The following is a 19,599-nucleotide window of genomic DNA, read 5'->3' as shown; positions in this document are numbered from 1 at the left end:
GTACATGAGGACTTTAGCAGAGTTTATTGTAGGTTTTTTAGTTTTTTTTATTTATTAATTATTTATTTTTTTTAAATTTATTAATTATTTATTTTTTTTAAATTTATTAATTAATTATTTAATTAATTAATTATGTTTATTTAATTTTTTTAATTTATTAATTACTTATTTAATTTTTTTAATTTATTAATTACTTATTCAATTTTTTAAATTTATTAATTAATTATTTATTTAATTGTTTATTTATTTAATTTTTTTAATTTATTAATTAATTATTTATTGAATTTTTTATTTATTTATTTAATTTTTGTTAATTTATTTAAATTTTTTATTTTATTTTATTTTATCTTATTTAATTATCACTAGAGGTCAGGCTAAGAAACAGATTAATTAACAGCATAGATTTAATTTACCTTTATAGAGTGCAAGAGTACTCTATAAAGAATCTTGAATCTACACACAACAAGATGACATCTTGTTGTGTGTAGATTCAAGAGAAGAAGCGGGAACTAAACTGGAAAGATGGAGAAAAGTACTGGAAGAGAGAGGTATGAGACTGAGCAGAAGTAAGACAGAGTATATGTATTGCGCAGTCGGCAGCGGCCAGGAGACAGATCTGGAGCTGGAAGGAAATGTCATCAGGAAGGTGAGAGACTTTAGATACTTAGGTTCAACAGTGGAAGAAGATGGAGGAGCTGAGAAGGAAGCGGGATGCAGGATACAAGCAGGTTGGAGGAACTGGAGGGAGATGGCTGGAGTGTTATGTGATAAGAGGGTGCCGATCAATCTGAAAGGCAAAATTTATAGGACAGTAGTGAGGCCAGCTATGACATATGCTATAGAAACTGTAGCCCTGAGGAAAAATAACATCAGCAGGATGGAAGTAGCAGAGATGAGAATGCTCAGGTGGATGTGTGGTGTGACCAGAAAGGATCGTCTGAGAAATGACTATGTCAGGGGAACAGTGAAAGTTACGAACTTAGAAGCAAAAATACAGGAGGCAAGGTTGAGATGGTTTGGTCATGTGATGAGGAGGGAGGACGAAGATGTGGGAAGAAGGGTCATGCAAATGGATGTGCAATGAAGGTGGAAGCGTGGGCGGCCAAAGAAGAGACGGAGGGAGCTGGTAGAAGAGGACTTGAAGATGAAGAACTTGGATGTGGTGACAGCCCAAGACAGGAAGGTGTGGAGGAGACTCATTACAAACAGTGACTCCACTTAAGTGGGAGAAGCTGCAGAAGAAGAAGAAGAGTGCAAGAGCATGTAGCTTGGTCCCTATACACATGTATCCTTCTGATGATGACTGCAATACAGGGGTCGAAATGTCAAGAGTTATTTTATTAATAATTAGTAAAATAATCATTTCAACACATGTGTTTTGTGTCCCAAAATTCATAAATATGAATTCCTTCACTTTTATTTTGGTTGCTTGAAGTTCTTCAGCTATCATTAATAATACCCCTCCTCCTGCCCTATTTTCTTTATCTTCTCTGAAAAGACAATATCTGTTACATTCTATCCCTGTAAATACATCATTTTCTGACAACCAGGTATCAATGATGCCAATCATTTTTGGCCATGTCAAGCCAAACTAACCAATGCCAAAACCCCCCTCTCCTTTATTTCTGATACTTCAGGCATTTGTGGACATGCATTTTCAACTTTCTGTTGGATGCACAGTTACCTTTACATAATATCATGTAAGGGTAACTGCGTCCATTCAGATTTGAAACCTGGGAAACTACCCAGCTCTTCACAATAATTTCTTCACTCATACTTATCTATCCCAGGAATGGCTATTTCCTCACATTCCTTCCTGCACTCACACTTATTTATCCCAGGTGGGGCTAGACACATGCTTGATTGCTTCTCCACAGTATCTCTAGTTTCCCTGGTTTTGCACTTTCAAACTCTCCCTGAACAACACTTTCTCCAAGCATTTAACTCCAAAGCCATTCAGTGTAGTTCATCAGGCCTTTTATCCATCACATTCACTCCATACATCTATAAACTGTAAACCATTCCTCCTACACAATCTTCTCATTGACTCATTGTCAATCATGGTCCTTCTAAATTCTGTCCTATCATATTGAGGCAGAAGACTCACAGTCTTTCCTTTCTTACCCTTCAATTTTTCTTCTTCCGACAACTCTTTCATGTCCTCTCACAATTTACCCTCCATCCCTTCCTTAGACTTTTTCCTTAAGTCCTTTCACAGATTCCTGCAGTTCTCATTTGATATCATTTGTCATCCATTCATACCTACCAAATTGTGTTCTCTTTTTCACTTGGGGTATATAACTTGCCATTGCTGCTAATAAATATTTTTCACCAGTTCCATGCACAGATCACATCTCATCCTTTCAATTCCTCCATCCATGGAACTGCTCTAAGCTGATTTTTAAGATTATTATAATCATCTATTTTATAATTTCACATAAATTCCTTTCTCCTCGATACTCTTGCATGTCTATTTATTCTCAAAGTCAAAACCACATGGTCACTCTCTTCAACTGGACACCAGGATGCCATCTCAGCTACAATCAGATCTTCTGATGCCATGACACCAATTGCAAAACTCTTGAACCTTGTGTTCCTTCTACATGTTGCATAAGATACTGGTCCTTCAGAATTCCAGAAATTTCACTCCCTTGCTACTGCATGCAGTTTTGTCTTCCCAATTTATACTGCTGTAGTTAAAATCTCCTATAATTATCATTCTTTTTGCAATTGCCAAGCTCAACTGCTTAAACATCTGCTCTTCACCCACTATGGTCACTGGCTTATAGCAACACTCTGCTAAATATCCTGTTCTTCCCATCTCCACTTCATGCCATATGCTCTCAAAACTATTTGTGCTACTGTCCTCCCAATCCTCCACTCTGAGAAAACATAACTCATCATTTATCACAGGCAATACTTTACCACTGCATTTGTCCTTCCTATCCTGCTAAAAAATGCTATACCCTGTTACTTCTATTTCTGTCAGTACATCATCTTCCATCAACCATGTCTCACTTATCCCAATAATCTTTGGACAGGCTGAGATTATCAGCACCAGCAATTCATCTCCTTTATTCCAGCTTCCTGGTGTTAGCATAAAAAACATCAACACACTGTCAGTGTTTCTATACCTATCAATATTCCCTCCAGACGCCATTGGATTCTACATTACACCAAATGTGTTCCACCTACTCCCAAGTGAACTATTCGCATAAGAGGCTACCACCCACACTGATAACTCTAGATTTCCTGCAACAATATTCTCTCCCGATGTCTACATCCTTTCCCATTCAAATGCAGGCCACCTCTTGCATATTCATTTCTGTCCTCAAATGTACTCCAGGCATCCACATAATCTGGGTAACAAACTCACTATCTTCTCTCTCTCTCAGCCTTCTGCTGTGCAATACAACCTCAAGCATGAACATTAGACCTCTCACCACCGATTCACACTGCCTCTCAAGTCATTCATACCTACCATAACTATCTTGTCATCTACTCTTTTATCTTACTTAATTGCAATAATCACACTGTCTATCATTCTTTCAGGCAAATACCTCTCAGGCATTCTAGTTTGCATTCTATGGAACATCGAATCTCAATACATCATACCTTTTACTACTCTGTTTCTTCCTTGCTCACCTGCATCTCTCACTCTCCTCTCACACCTTCTTTCCTTGCTCTCCTACTTACCTGACTTCCAGTCATCTCTTCACCCCTGGCTCCTGCACTGCCTTCCTCTTGTTCTCCTATTCTCTCTCCTTCTAACATTCCCATAACTGTCTCACTCCTATTCTTATTTACTTAACCTCTGTTCTTTCCAGTCTCCTAATCTCTACTTTCATGTTTTTTAACTCACTCCTCGTATATTCCACTTCTCTCATTGCATCTCTCTCTCTCTCTCCAAACAACCTACTCTTGCTTGACATTCACAATCCCAATCAAAACCAATAACACTATCTTCCAAATCTACCACACTCCACAATTTTATACCTTTATTTGGATGCCATTTCTCTTCCTCACCCTCGATCACACCACTCGTCTCTCTCTCTCTCTCTCTCTCTCTTTTGGTTGGCATTAACAACTCATTTCAGACATAACACTGCCAAAGTCTGTTATGCTAATTTTGATATTGCCAAGCTCTTTCCATTTTCTGCATTTTAAGCAGACATGCACTCCCCAGCCTCTCACATACCACATTTCTCACAGGTCTAACTGCCGGGATGCAAACATGCTGTGAGTACCACATATCACAAAATCCTGTAGTATGATGTTAATTTATTTGGTTTTTAATTTTAATTTATCTTAAAGTTGAAATAATGCTGCAAGATTACAGAGTAGAGGCATACAGCAGAGGTGAAGGACTTGTGCAAGTGAATCCCACACAAAAAAGTGCTCTTCTGATAATTCCCATTAGTGCTTCTAAATTTCTCTGGATTGAAGGTGATAGCCGATCTCATATTGTATGCAGTAGAGGCATACAGCAGAGGTGAAGGACTTGTGCAAGTGAATCCCACACAAAAAAGTGCTCTTCTGATAATTCCCATTAGTGCTTCTAAATTTCTCTGGATTGAAGGTGATAGCCGATCTCATATGGAGGCAGCAAGGTTTTTTCTCCCAGAAACTCTGGTTTTTTTCATCCCGCATACAGACAAATCGGACGTTTGGAACATATGCAATTTATAGACAAAAAATACTAGTTGTGGTGGTGGGCGGTAGATGGAGATGATTAGTAGTAGTGGTGGAGACAGTTGTATAGTAGGTGTCCTCCCGCGATGAGTCTTCGGACTCCTTGGAAGTGTCACAAATAATAATAATAATGACTTGCCAGAATAAGCAACAGGATTATTCACCAACACATCAGGAAGCCATCTAATGCATTACCATCAATTTAATGTTGGAAGTTTTTTCACTTGGTTATACTATAAATTAAAGATACCAAGAAATTATATACTTGGTTTAATCCTTTATCCAAGTGTAAGCAAACTTTGTTTGCTTACACTAGGTCATTACCCAGATTTCTGGGTAATGACCTAGTGTAAGCAAAGTAATTATGGGAAGGGTCATTACCCAGATTTCTGGGTAATGACCCTTCCCATAATGCATAGCATTCTACATGTCTGCAAGGAGATGTGTTTTGCATTATGGGATACTAATGCAAGTGATATGAAGTCATACCACCTTTACCATGAGTTGCCCCAGTCCTGAAAATACTTCAGGTGCAAACTTTGTTTGCTTACACCTGGATAAAGGATTAAACCAAGTATATAATTTCTTGGTAGCTTTAATCATCAATCTGATCATGTACCATCCAATGGAGGAGGTTCTAGCATCTTATTATAGATCATAAATGAAATTCTAGCAAGGAAAGTGGCAATACTTTCCTTGCTAGAATTTCATTTATGATCTGACTGGTGCAGATATATATTGCAGATCACCAGCTTATTAATGACCCATGTAACATGATAGCATGATCTTGAGCTCTTGAATGTCAAGTCAATTCCTAGAGAATGTCAACTTTAAATGACTCATATTGTTATATCAATATCATTTGTCTATTCAGCTTTTATAATTTGGTTAAAATCACCTACTTTGGGTTAAAGATAAATTTCAGTTACAGAATTAACATTCAAACAGAAAAATGTGAATGTTTCAATCGTTCATTTAGCATCAATGGATCTAAGCCTTATTTTCCTTATTCTGGTGTGGATTGAAATATAATGCAGGTAGACACCTAAATGGCGCTTCTTTATTTAATATATTAACTGTTGGATACTGTCCTTGATAATGATAGAGGGGTACTGTACTCGATAATAAATAAAATAGCTGATAGTCATCATCTATTTCATTTATTATCTGGCTAATTTGTAAATAAGTTCATAAATTTTAATTAATTTTATATGACAAACACAACCTTTGTGTGTGTGTGCGTGCGTGCACACGTGCATGTGTGTGTGTGTTATATTCAAGAGTTTTATTTGAAAAATACAGGAATCCTACTAAAAATCTAGCTATTTATTTGATCAGGTTTGAAAATTAGATGTCTGTGAGGATTCTTCCTTAATGTTGATATTATATGAGTAATCATCTCAGTATTTATTTTAAAATGCACAGATTAACAGATCAATTAAAAATTGGTCTCGATATGATAAACAAATCAAATTATCAAAAGATTTAAAGTGTAACTTGAAATAATCTATGATGAAACCTCTTCCCTCCTTGTCCCACCTTTCTTTTTTTTTTTTTTTTTTTGCTCCTGCTTGTTAAACTTACCTTCAAGACATCTGTTGGGTTGGCAATAGATGAAGATACCACTCCTGCTGTTATTCCACATATTACATTTTGCAGTAATGTTTCATCATAGTTACCTGCAATTGTAAACTAAAAGTACAGATATCCACCTTCATCCAATAATAATAGTAATCTTCAAAATCTTATTCTAAATATAACAACAGGGTTAGTATGGAATTTGTGTACAAACATGTGGATAAATTAGTAAAGCATGTTATCAGCACAAAATCACAAACGTTGGATCCTAAAGGAATGGAAATAATGCAAGATAGTCCTATAGCACAAAGGTGGTGCCAAAACAAATCCTATGAATTATAGAATGGAATGAAAATTGGTCATGTGAAAGAAGTAATGAATGATTCTGGAGTGCCACTGTATGGCGATTTCATTATTAGAGGCGTGATGAATGAGAAAGTGCACAAAGTCTGTTTTGCTAGAGGCAGAATAAGCAGAGTGACTGATGCATTGAACATGAGGAGAAAGTGAGCAAAAGTGTTTATAGTGGTAGTAAGAAAAATGATTTGGTTGGAAACCAGGAAAATGTGAGAAATGGATATGAGAAGATCATTAAGGAGATTTAAAATAACAATTTGGTAGAAGGGTAATCAGTGAGTCGCCCAGGTATGACAGTGATGAGCAAAAAAAGAGAAAGCAAAGATCATGAATAGTATGCTAGCAGAGCTTCATGAGGAGAGAGAGAGAGAAATGAAGTTCATGAATGTGTGAGATGATTTTAAGGAATGGAACTGTATAAAAGAGAAGAAATGCAACTAATGTGGCTCATCTGAAAGAGCTGTTGTTGAAAGGGAAAATCATGAATGTGTGAGATGATTTTAAGGAATGGAACTGTATAAAAGAGAAGAAATGCATCTAATGTGGCTCATCTGAAAGAGCTGTTGTTGAAAGGGAAAATCATGACTGCAGTGAACAGATGATCTGAGCAAGAGGTGATGTGAAAGAGCAGGAATAGGGTAGTAGAGACTGAACAGCTTATGAATGGAAAGGTGAGCAGTGTGAGTATTTAATGGATCATTGTTGCACTCCTGTTCATTCATGACAGAGAAACTGAAACGGTTAGGAAGGAAAGGGAGATATTGCATGACAAGTGTAAATGTGGATGCAAAAGTATATGAGTGAGCAGACAACAAGAAAATAATGGGATGACCTGGGATTTGGGACAGTTGGATCTTGGGAGGTTTATCGGATGGTGGTAATTGTGAGGAATGGCCAGGAGGAAATATATGGTTGCATCTGAGAAGTGGTATTGGTGGAACTTCTTATAAATTTGGTTATTTACAAATGCCAGAAGTGTCTGAAATAAGGAGAACAAAATTGTTGCATTGCTATGGGTCATTCGTCCAAAAATTATAGAATAAATGAATCATGGCTGGATGAGGATTACATCTTCACAGGAATGCAGATGGAAGAGTATGATGTTTTTTGTGAAGACAGAGAAGGCAAAAAGGAAGGGTGGATGTGCTTTTGATGTTAGTAAAGGAGTTATGGTCATGCAAAGTGGCGATGCAAGGAGGAAATAATGATGTCAGCAGTATGGTGTCAAGTAGAAGCAAACAGAATGAAATATTTAGATAGATGTTGCTATAGATGGGTAATGTGGAAGGCAGTGAGAAGAAAATGATAAATGATAAGGAAAAGATAAATCTGCCAAGCAAATAAAGAAAAGGTGATCATTATAAGTGACTTTAATTATGGTATTAGAGAACGGAATGAAGAGATGGCATTGGAGAATGAACAGAAGTAATTGCCCAAAGAAGTAACTACTTTGGGCAATGCATAACAGGAGCGTATGGATCAAGGGTCTTGGATTTAGTCATCTCATCTCATCTCATGAGATGATTTAGTCATCTCAACTAAATCAAGAAAAGGGTAAGAGCTAGGTTTTTCTCTCACAGAGCAGTCAGTGAGTGGAATAGTTTGGCTTTAGCGGTAGTGAGTGCATCTAGTGTGAATGAATTTTTGGGAAGGTATGACAGCTGGTTTGGGTGATTTATAGCCTCCCTCAATGAGTCCTTGACTCCCTTAACATCTCAGATATAATAATAATAATAATCTCATCAGAGGATAACATAAATGGGATGCTGAATCTCACTTCAGTTGGTGAGAATAACTATGAAGTGATCAGTTGTGTGTTAGCCACCTACATCAGGACTTCTGTGAGAAAGAGATATATGAAGAGATATAAGGCTGGTGATTACAAAAACACAGGAAACAGCTTGCAGCTATATCAGATAATGAGGAACTGGATGGAAAGGAGATCAATACTTGTTAGGCCCTAATCTGAATGGAAAGGAGATCAATGCTAGTTGGGCCCTACATTAGAATTAGAACTATCTAGCAGAGATAATGTCTAAATGCATTCCAATAGTGAGGAGGTTACAATAAGGAAGATATGAAATGGATAAACGAAGAGGTGAGGAATGCAATCTGGAAGATGAAGGAAGCATTATGGAAGCAGCACAAGATGAATAGTAATAACATTTGCATGAAGAGTACAAAGAGCAGGCAAGCAATGTGACCCACTTGACAGAAAGCAGCAAAAGTGCAGTATAAGCAGCAGTTAAAAGAGGCAAAAAGATGGAGTTCTTTCGTTATGTGTGTTAAGGCTTAAGTAATGAGAGAAATGGAGAAACTTGTGTTAGAGACTTAATAGAGAGGAATATTAAGCCTTTAACGTTTTCTGGGAAAAGATTAAAATATCATATTACTGATGTGTTTTCCTTTGCTATCCATTCTGGATATTTCTCTTGGAAACACAAAATTCATAAACAGTGAGAGAATGAGTGCTCTCTCTCTCTATATATATAGACACTTTATGCTTTGCATTCTATTCCCATAACTATATCATTTTCACTCAACCAAATCTCATTGATAGCAAAAAATGTCAAAAACTCCTTAGCTATATTCCAAATACTTCTGGCATTAGTATACTTAATTTGAAATACTCCTTCATTCCACAATCTCCCTTACAACTTGTGTTCTGCTTAAAGATAAGAACCTGAGGTATACATTTAGCATCATGAGATCACTCTTCCACTAACCTCTAGGTTGCCTGGACTCATACTCACTGCATTTCCCCACACCCAAACTTTCAAGTTTCCCTGACTCTGCACGTGCAATGTACAAATCACTGCAATCTGCAGAAACTTAACCAGTACTACCTCAAATTCTGATCGCCAAAACATTCACCAACAGGGTTTGGATAACCTTCCATCCTCAGTGCTGACAAAACAGAGCTCTACCTATTTTAAAAAAAAAAAAAAAAAAAAAAAAAAATTTTTTCCCAGTCTTTGATAACATCCAAATCTCTGTTAAAGATAAGATTTATCTTCTTGGTAACTCTAGTCTCAAATCTCTCTTAGGACAAACCCATTACAAATATTGCCTCCAATGCATCCAACACATTATTAAATATCATGTTCATAAGTTTCAGCAGTACAGGATTCAGTTGTATAGGTTTTTCTTTTTTGCTGATTAACTCCAAACAGCTCCTAACCTTATATAAATAACAGATCCATCCCACTATTCAATATTGATCTCATATACATGGTGTTGTCCTACGAGCTCCCTAAAAATGTTGGATTCTATACAGTTAGAAAATAGCAGTTAGATTGATTAATGATCTCTCTCTCTCTCTCTCTCACTAATACTCTCCACTTCTTTTGCATAGGCATTCCGTTTCTGCTGTATTGTCTATAAATGCTTCAATGGCTGCAGTTCATCAGAAATGGAATCAGTAATTCCCCCATGTTCTGTCAAACCCATCCAAACTTGTGCAGCTGCTAATCAACATACTCTCACAGTTCAACTCTAAACCACAGAACAAATTTCTTTGTTGGAAGTGTTTTTTTTTTTTTTGAAGTTTTTTTGATAAACAAAAGATATAGAAACATTGTAAAAGATGTGACAACATATCTAGGAGTAGACTGTGATACAGATCACATATTGTTGTCAACTAAGATAAGGATTAATCTAAAAAAGGTAACTACAGGGAAATGGAACAAATCATGGAACATGGAGCGGCTGAAGATACCAAGTACGGCGAATGAATTCTCAAAGAAAGTAGAGGAAGAAATGAACGAGAGAAATATACAAGAAAATGATGATGCAAGTGAAAAATGGAAGATTCTGAAGGAAAGCATAATTACTGCTACAGAATTACATTTAGCTAAAAAAAGAGGAAGAAAGAGAGAAAAGAAAGAAACCATGGATGATGGAAAATATTTTGAAGAAAATAACACAAAGAAGAACGTTAGTTAATAGTAAAACAGAGGAGAAAAAAAAGCAGTATAAAGACTTGAGTAGGGAGATACAAAGAGAGATAAGAAGGAAAAAGGAAGACCGGTTAGATGAAATAAGTAAAGATACAACAGTAAAGGCAGAAAGAAAGGACATAAAAGGTGTTTATGAAAACATTAATATGATGACAGGAAGGAGAAAGATGCTAAGGACTGGAGCAATCAAGAATGAAAGAGGTGAAATTCTGATAGAAAAAGAGAAGATATTACAGAGATGGGAAGAATATGTAAGTAAACTTTATGAAGACAGGGAAAGAGGAGAAAATCAAAGGAAAGAACATAGTGGGCAGAGACTGTGCATCATGAGGGAGGAATTGAATCTAGCAATTCAAAAGATGAAAGAAGGAAAATCCACTGGAATAGATGGTATACAGATAAAACTTATAAGGAATATAGGTGAAAAAGATATGGAAGTGTTATGGCAAATTATTAACGGAATTTATGAAGGACAAGAATTACCAGAGGAGTTTAGAAGATCAATTTTTATCCCCATTCCAAAAAAGACGGGAGTTTTAGACTGTAACAATTTTAGAACGATAAGTCTTATAATTCACACAGCAAAAATTCTGGTGCAAATAATTTTAGAGAGAATTAGAAATAAAATAGAAAAAGAAATGAATGAGGAACAGTTTGGATTCAGAACCAACAGATGAACTAGAGAGGCTATAACTTGTCTAAGAATTATTGGGGAGCAAACACTAAACCATGGTGGAAAGTTGTTTCGGGGATTTCTAGATTTTGAAAAGGCATTTGATACAGTGAAACATGAAAGGCTTTTTGACATTCTAGAAATTACTGATATTGACTCTTATGACTTGGAAATTTCAAAGAGATTATATTGGTCACAAATTGCATCAGTATGTGTAAATGGAGAGAAAACAGGAGAATTCCCGGTGGAGAGAGGAGTCAGACAAGAATGCAAGTTATCACCATTATTGTTTAATTTTTATAGTGAACAAATGTTTAGAGAGGCACTTGAGGATGTAGAAGAAGGAATAAAAATAAATGGAAGAATCATTAATAACTTAAGATATGCAGATGATGTAGTAGTGATGGCAGAAAGTGAAAATGGGTTACAACAAATTATTCAAAGAATTGAAAACTCTTGTAAAGAGTATGGACTAAGAATTAACACAAAAAAGACCAAGATAATGATAATGGGTAGAAAAATAGGAGATAATGTAAAAATAAGATGTGGAGGAAAGATTTTAGAAGAAGTGGAAAGATTTCAATATTTAGGTAGCTGGATCTCAGAGAAAGGAACTTCAGAGTTGGACATTAGAAATAGAATAAGCAAAGCTAAATCGGCATTTATGGAAATGAAGAGAATTTTAATAAACAAGAACACTAAAATAGGCATTAGAATTGGAATAGTTAAAGCAACAGTTTGGAGTATTGCAAGTTATGGAAGTGAGTCATGGACACTAAGAAAGAGAGATATGGAAAGAATTAATGCATTGGAAATGTGGTGTTATAGAAAGATGGAAAAGATTAGCTATACAGAAAGAATATCAAATCAAGAAGTTTTAAGACGAGTTGGGATGGAAAGAACACTGCTAAAGAATATTATGCAAAGAAAAACTAGATTTGCAGGACATCTTCTGAGAGGTTCTTCGGGACACCTGACAAGAACTATATTACAAGGGAAAGTTGAGGGGAAGAGAAGACGTGGAAAACCAACTAGAGAGTGGTTTAATGACATTGTGGAATGGACTGGTTTAAGAATGATGGAAGTGACAGACAGACAGACAGAAATGGAGAAGAGCTGCTCATCTGCTGCAACCCTCTTGCTAGAGGATGCTACTGGACGACGACGACGAAGTTTTTTCCCACTTGGTTAAACTATAATAAATTTAACAAATTAAAGACTTAATTCTGTATGTTAGTTAAGTATATAATAGTTTAATATCCGACATTTCACTGACTGATATCTGTCAGCATTTTCAAAGGATATACTGGTAAGCAATAGAAAGTAACAAAAACTAGGAAACTAACCGACAATTCTAAAAATTATGTATAGTTATCAGTGTGCGTGATACAATGATATAATATGCGTGTCGCAAGCACAACATTTTATTTGTTGAGAAATTTATTATAATTTTCATGAGTGTTCATTTCTTTTTGGTTAAATGATCTGATTAGAGTTTTCCATATATCTGGTAAGATTAGGCCTTGATTCTTATTTAAGTTATCTGTTGAATGGGCGACTGTAGCAGCTTCTTTAAATGTTCTGGAATGGTAGTTCTCTTCTATGTAGGGCATATGGCTCATATCACATTCAATATTATGGATGGTAGAGGCAAAGTGGGAAGAAAGGCCTGATATATCTTGTCTGTTGTTCCTTACATAGCCTATGTGTTCCTTCTTTCTTGTTTCAAAACTTCTAGATGTCTGTCCGATGTAATTAATACCGCATGAACAGGGTATGCTATAAACTCCAGAGTATTTGTAGAAAGGATGGCTATCTTTCGGTAATCTTATAAACTTTTGAATGGTCTCAATAGGTTTGAAGGTTACTCTGATATTATATGGTTTTAGAAGAAGAGCTAATTTTTTGGATATGGCACTAACAAATGGAATTGTTATAGAGTTGATGTATTGGGTTTCATCTCGTTGTCTTTGCTGTATGTCGCTGAAGAGAATCTCATTGATGATTCTTGTAGGGTAACTATTTAGGGATAGATCTCTGGATATTTTCATTAATTCTTCTTGTAAGTCGCCAGGGTCTGTGGTACACTGTATAGCTCTTTTTTTGAGCATATGGATAATGCTGAGTTTCTGGGATATGTGGTGAGATGAGTCGAAATGGAGAAAGCGTCCTGTGTTAGTAGGTTTTCTATATATCGACAGGTTGATGCTATTGTCGGTTTGTTTCTTAATAAGGACGTTTAGGAATGGAAGTTTATTATCTTTTTCTAGTTCCAAAGTGAACTTGATAGTGTTGTGGAAGCAGTTAATTTTGTTTAGATAATCTATTAGTTCCTCTTTTTTGTGATTCCAAATGATGAAGATGTCGTCAACACACCTAAACCATGTGGTTGGTTTAGGGGTAATTTGGGATAAAATTTGAGTTTCCAGATTTTCTAAGAATAGGTCGGCACAAGAAGGAGAGAGAGAGAGGGTGGCTAATCCATTAAATTGTTTGTAGTATGTTTTTTGCCATGTACAATAGTTCGACGTTAAGCAATGCTTGAACAACTTGGTGATGTTTGGTGGGAACAGGTTTTTCTACCAAATGTCGATGACTTTTGAAACTGGGATATTTGTGAACAGAGATGTAACATCCAGGCTAACCATAATATTATCTTCAGAGATATGGATGTTTTTTAATTTTTCCAAGAAATGTTGGGAGTTCTTGATATAAGAATCCGTGTTGTGAATGTGTTCTTGTAACATTTTGGCTAGATATTTTGATAATCTGTAAGTAGGTGAATGGATACCATCTACTATTGGACGTAATGGTGTACCTTCTTTATGGATTTTGGGAACACCATATAGTGTTGAAGTTAACGGATGCATAGATTTTAGTTTTTTGGTTAAGTCCACAGGCCAGTTGGTCATATCACGTAATAGTTATCAGTCAGTGAAACGTCGGATATTAAACTATTATCTACTTGACTAACATACAGAATTACGTCTTTAATTTATTAATACTAGTCATCAAGAAAAGGTCATAATATAATAAATTTAGTTTAATCCTTTATCCAAGTGTAAGCAAACAAAGTTTGCTCCTGAAACATCTTCAGGACTGAGGCAACTCATGGCAAAGGTGGATCAAGCTCTCATCACTACTTGTCTCAGTATCTCCCATAATGCAAAGCACATCTCCTTGCAGACATGCATAATGTTATGCATTAAGGAAAGGGTCACTACCCTGACCGATTTCGACCCCCATTGAGGTCTCATCAGTGGGAGCCAGACCCAGAAGTGGTGATACCAAGGCAGAAGCAATGAAGAAGCCACACTTACCTATACGTTGCCAAAAGGTGTACCATCTGTCTCTAAATCCAGAGTAATTTAATAATGAGGTGGTACACCTTTTGACAACTCGTATAGGTAAGTGTGGCTTCTCCATTGCTTCTGCATTGGTATCACCACTTTTGTGAGATGATGCTATATTTCTGTAAGTAGTTTTGTAGTCTTGTGTGTATTGCTTTTTCAAGAAGTTTAGAGATAACAGGGAAGAAAGCTATTGGTCTGTATTTGTGAACATCTTTCTTTTTCCATGTTTGTACATAAGTGTAACTATAGCGGTTTTTAGTTGTTTGGGAATAGTGCCAATATCAAATATCGTGTTCACAAGTTTCAGAAGTACAGGATTCAGTTGTTCAAAATGTGTTAGGAAGTCTGTGAGTCTGATTTTGTCAATTGCTGGACTTGTCTTTTGCTTTAATTGTGAGAGAACATCTTTTAGTTCCAATCTGGATACAGGAGGAAAGAACATTGTTTGCTCCTGAATTTGTGTTAATACGAGGGCTGTTCGAAAAGTCCATGCAAAATCTAAGAGATGGCGGCACCAGTACGTATCGAGGTTATTTTTAGTTGCTGGCAACTGTTGGGGGATCACACACTAGGTTTTAGTCAGACAGATCTATTACTCAGTGTTTGGCATTCATTTGAATCGATCAAGTACTGTGATTTGTGAAAAATCGATGAGAAAGAATTTCGTGTAGTGATTAAACATTACTTTCTGAAAGGAAAAAACGGCTCAGGAAACCAAAGCTAAGTTTGATAAACATTATGGTGAGTCTGTACCTTCGATTAGAATGGTTTATAAGTGATTTGGTAACTTTTGAAGTGGCCATGAACATTCTGGACTTCCTGTTGAGGTCACTACTCCAGAAATTATTGAAAAATTCCATGATATGGTGATGGATGATAGAAGAGTGAAGGTGCATGAAGTGGCTAAGACTGTGGGCATCTCAAATGGTCGCGTACATAATATTTTACATGAGCATTTACATATGAGAGAACTATCCGCAAGATGAGTGCTGCGTTTGCTCACATTGGATCAAAAGCATCAACTTGTGAACTGTTGCACAGAAGCTTGAAGCTGTTTCAACGGAATCCAGAGGAATTTTTGCATCGTTTTATAACAGTGGACGAAACATGGACCAAGGAACAGTCAAAACAATGGATTGCAAGCGGGGAATCTGCACCAAAGAAAGCGTAAACTGTTCCTTCAGCAGGAAAGGTTATGGTCACCATCTTCTGGGATGCTCATGGCATAATCTTCATAGACTTCTTGGAAAAGGGCAAAACAATTACCGGAGTGTATTATGCGTCTTTGCTGAATTATTTAAATAATGAAATAAAGAAAAAACAACCACTCTTGGCAAAAAAAGAGGATTCTTTTTCACCATGACAATGCACCCGCTCACTCTTCTGGAATTGTGACAGCAAAATTGTTCGATTTACGCTACGAGGTCCTTTCGCATCCCCCCCCACTCTCCAGATTTGGCTCCCTTGGACTACTATCTGTTTCCAAACATGAAAAAATGGCTGACAGGAAAGAGATTTTCATCAAACGATGAGGTGATTGCTGAAACAACTGCCTATTTTCTCATATGTAAGAGTTGGACAAATCATACTATATGGATAGGATCAAAAAACTCAAGCAATGTTGGACTAAGTGTATAGACCTCAAAGGAGACTATGTTGAGAAATAAAAAAATGTTTGTCCCCAAAAAATTAGGTTTTCTTCATTTTTGCACTGACTTATCGAACAACCCTTGTAGTTTTGTGTTGGGCCTAATGGGAAAAGTATCTTTTTTTGAGTGGTATGATGTTGTTAGATGATTCTGTGAGTTCCTTCTGGTTATCTTTTTGTACTCCTTAATAGTATCGTTTGCACTCCTAATTTAGTTGTTAGTTGGTTTCTTGTGTTTTTGTACAATGTTTGTAGGTGAATATCATTGGGTGGCTTTTTCTACTCTCTTCCACAGAATGTCTTTTATTGCAATGCTGTTAAGGATGTCCTCATTTATCCATAGATTATTTAGTGCATGTGTCCTGTTTCTTCAGAGTTTTGTTTTCTGTAAAGAGAAATTTGAGACTGTCGTATAAAGTTATTGGATCATTTATAGTAAGTAGCTTGTTCCAGTTTGTGTCTTTTATAAGGTTATCAGCAATGCTTTTTACTATGATAGTAGTGTGCTAGTGGGATTTTATATCATGTGGATAATGTAATGGTGATTTTGTGGAATGATTGCAATAGAGTAGTGATCAGCTAATTAGTGATTACCGTGACGTATATGTATTAGTAGGAGTCTGTATGTTTATGTGGTCTATGCATGATTTGTGTTAGTGAGTCATTTAAAATTTCTTCTCTTGTTTGAGCTTATAGTTGGATTTATGTTGTACTGGCTTAATATGTTAAGGTATGTCTAACAGATAAGCTTAGGTGTTGATGGTTATTCATGACTTATTTTTCATGGTATTAACAACACCACAAACACTTTTATCAACAAAGATGTTTTATTAATGCTTATATTTCGCTGATTTTCAACTCAGCATCATCAGACGATGCCGCGACAACGATATAATTCCATCTTTTCTGAAATTCAAAGAAAAGTTGCAATTGGCAAAGGCACATCGTATTTATCGATGGGCGAGTTTAGCACTTCTTCGAGAACAAATCGCCACTACTTGCATAGAGCTTAGTAAGCTAAACAGCTCTATCACAGCTCTACAACAAGAACTAATAAACATGTTAAATCCTGAAATATGGACTGTCCTACAGCACATCTCCGAAGTTGCAGCAAAAAAAGAATTCACAAAAGTAAAAAGCAAACACCTAAAGAAATTTGAACTCCTACAACAGCACCAACATACGAAGTCCCGACCGCAACTTCGATGAGATCACGTGGTCGTAATCCTATTGTCGGAAACACTCACTGAAGAAGCCAAGAACGCTCCCAGTCTAGGACATAACTTTGCCGTCACGCCCAAACAAATTCCTAAACTAGAAATTATGATGAAAGTAGAACGAGGTATCCACGATCTTCTGCCAGCAATGGCCAATAACGTGCAACTAGATATAGCAAGTATTATACACAAGGCTAGGCCTCCAAAAAGCAATATGCCACGTAAGCAAATAACTGCCCTAAAACGTTATATAATAATAAAAATATTATTATTACAAAAGCCGATAAAGGAAATGCAACAGTTATCATGAATAAAGAAGAGTATAACAGAAAAATGCAAGATCTCATATGTGACAGTTCCACATATCAAATTATACATCGAGACCCTACGATGTCTCAAAAGAAAAAAGTCTGAAAATTACTGAAAAAAGTGACATCATGGCCCAAAGAAATCATCAGGAAAATAAAACCAATTCATGTTAAACCACCCCGTATTTATGGATTACCAAAAATCCACAAAACTAATATTCCCCTATGCCCCATAGTTGATAGCATAGATAGTCCCACATATAAACTGGCCTGGCATTTAGCCAAGTCACTTGCCCCCCTTACTGGCAACTCCTCTACTTTTGTAAAAAATTCAATCGATTTCAAAACACTGGTTAAAAATCTAATCCTAAAAGATTCAGACATAATGGTTAGTTTCGATGTCACCTCCTTATTTACCAATGTACCACTTATAGACACTCTTGATTTAATCAAGTCTAAATTTTCCCCAGATATTTTTGAATTATTTCAATTTACCATGAATGCAGGTTACTTTACATGGGGGGGGGGAATTCTATAAACAGATTAATGGTACAGCTATGGGTTCCCCCCCCTTCTCTCCCCGTTAGCAAATTTTTACATGGAACACTTTGAAAACAAAGTACTTACCACAGCTACATACAAGCCACAAGTGTGGTTACGCTATGTAGATGATGTGTTTGCCATCTGGCCCCATGGACAAGACACTTTGGATGCTTTTGTCACCTACCTAAACAGCCAACACCCCAAAATTCACTTCACAGTAGAAAAAGAATCAAATAACTGTTTACCATTTCTTGACACATTAGTCACCCGCCTTTCAGATGGATCACTAGCTTTTTCTATTTACAGAAAGCCTACACACACAGGACCTACATAAACAATCACATCATCATCCAGTCCAACAGTACGGCATTTTAAAAACACTTACACACAGAGCCAGAGCCATTTGTTCTAACGATACAGCTCTGACCACTGAACTCCAATACCTGCGCCATACGTTCTTAGCCAACGGCTACAATCCCCAAAATAGATAAAATACTCTGCCCTCCCCTAATACACAAGAATACAACATGACCATTTCTATTTCCTATATCAGAGGTACATTGGAAAAGATAGCCAAAGTATTGTTGAAACATGGCCTTCGCACCACTTTCAAACCTCATGTCAAGCTGGCAACTCTGATCCGCTCGCCTAAGGATAAACTTTACCCTTTAGCACACCCAGGAGTGTATGAAGTTCTGTGTGACTGTGACTTGGACTATTATGGGCAAACAGGAAGTTCAGTGAACATCCGCCTGGAAGAACATGAAAGATACATTTGCTATTATTACTATGGCAAGTCGGGACTGGCAGACCACGCTTTGGACACTCCTTCACACAGGATTCGATGGAGGAAAACGAATGTGCTATTTAGGAGTTGTTATAGATCTGAAAGATTATTTTTTTGAGTCAGCAATGGCTTTGAAGAATTCTCCCAACCTTAACAAATATGGTTGCATTAATTTGCCAAAAATTTGGGAGACGGTTATCCTAAGAAAAACTCCTGGATAACTGCTGTGTTTTTTTTTTTTTTTTTCTCGTTAGAGGGCGCCAAAAAATAGGACTTTAGATCTTTTGTCTTTTGCAATTATATTGTTTCACTCACTCACTGTCACGTTTACATGTGTGTTGTGCTCTGATGATGCTGAGTTGAAAATCAGCGAAATATAAGCGTTAATAAAACATCTTTGTTGATAAAAGTGTTTGTGGTGTTGTTAATACCGTGAAAAATAAGTCACGAATGTTAAGATATGTGTTAGTGGTTGGAGAGCCAT

General features: G+C 36.4%; 1 protein-coding gene across 8 annotated transcripts in view; it reads right to left on the bottom strand.

Moving 5' to 3' along the window:
• Positions 1–19,599, bottom strand: part of Bmcp (uncoupling protein Bmcp mitochondrial) — a 475,843-nt gene that overhangs the window by 217,943 nt on the left and 238,301 nt on the right. For all 8 annotated transcript variants that reach the window (XM_090411822.1, XM_090411820.1, XM_090411824.1 and 5 more), the window contains one exon: positions 6,277–6,371. In XM_090411822.1, coding sequence (XP_090267948.1) covers positions 6,277–6,371 — 95 coding nt within the window. The remainder of the gene's footprint in view (positions 1–6,276; positions 6,372–19,599) is intronic.

Source organism: Typopeltis vanoorti, chromosome 22 (genome assembly GCF_054136105.1).
Source record: "Typopeltis vanoorti isolate ZY-2024b chromosome 22, IOZ_Tvanoo_1.0, whole genome shotgun sequence".
NCBI classification, from domain to species: domain Eukaryota; kingdom Metazoa; phylum Arthropoda; class Arachnida; order Uropygi; family Thelyphonidae; genus Typopeltis; species Typopeltis vanoorti.
The sequence above is the reverse complement of the archived record's forward strand: the minus strand, read 5'-3'. Positions and strand labels throughout refer to the sequence as shown.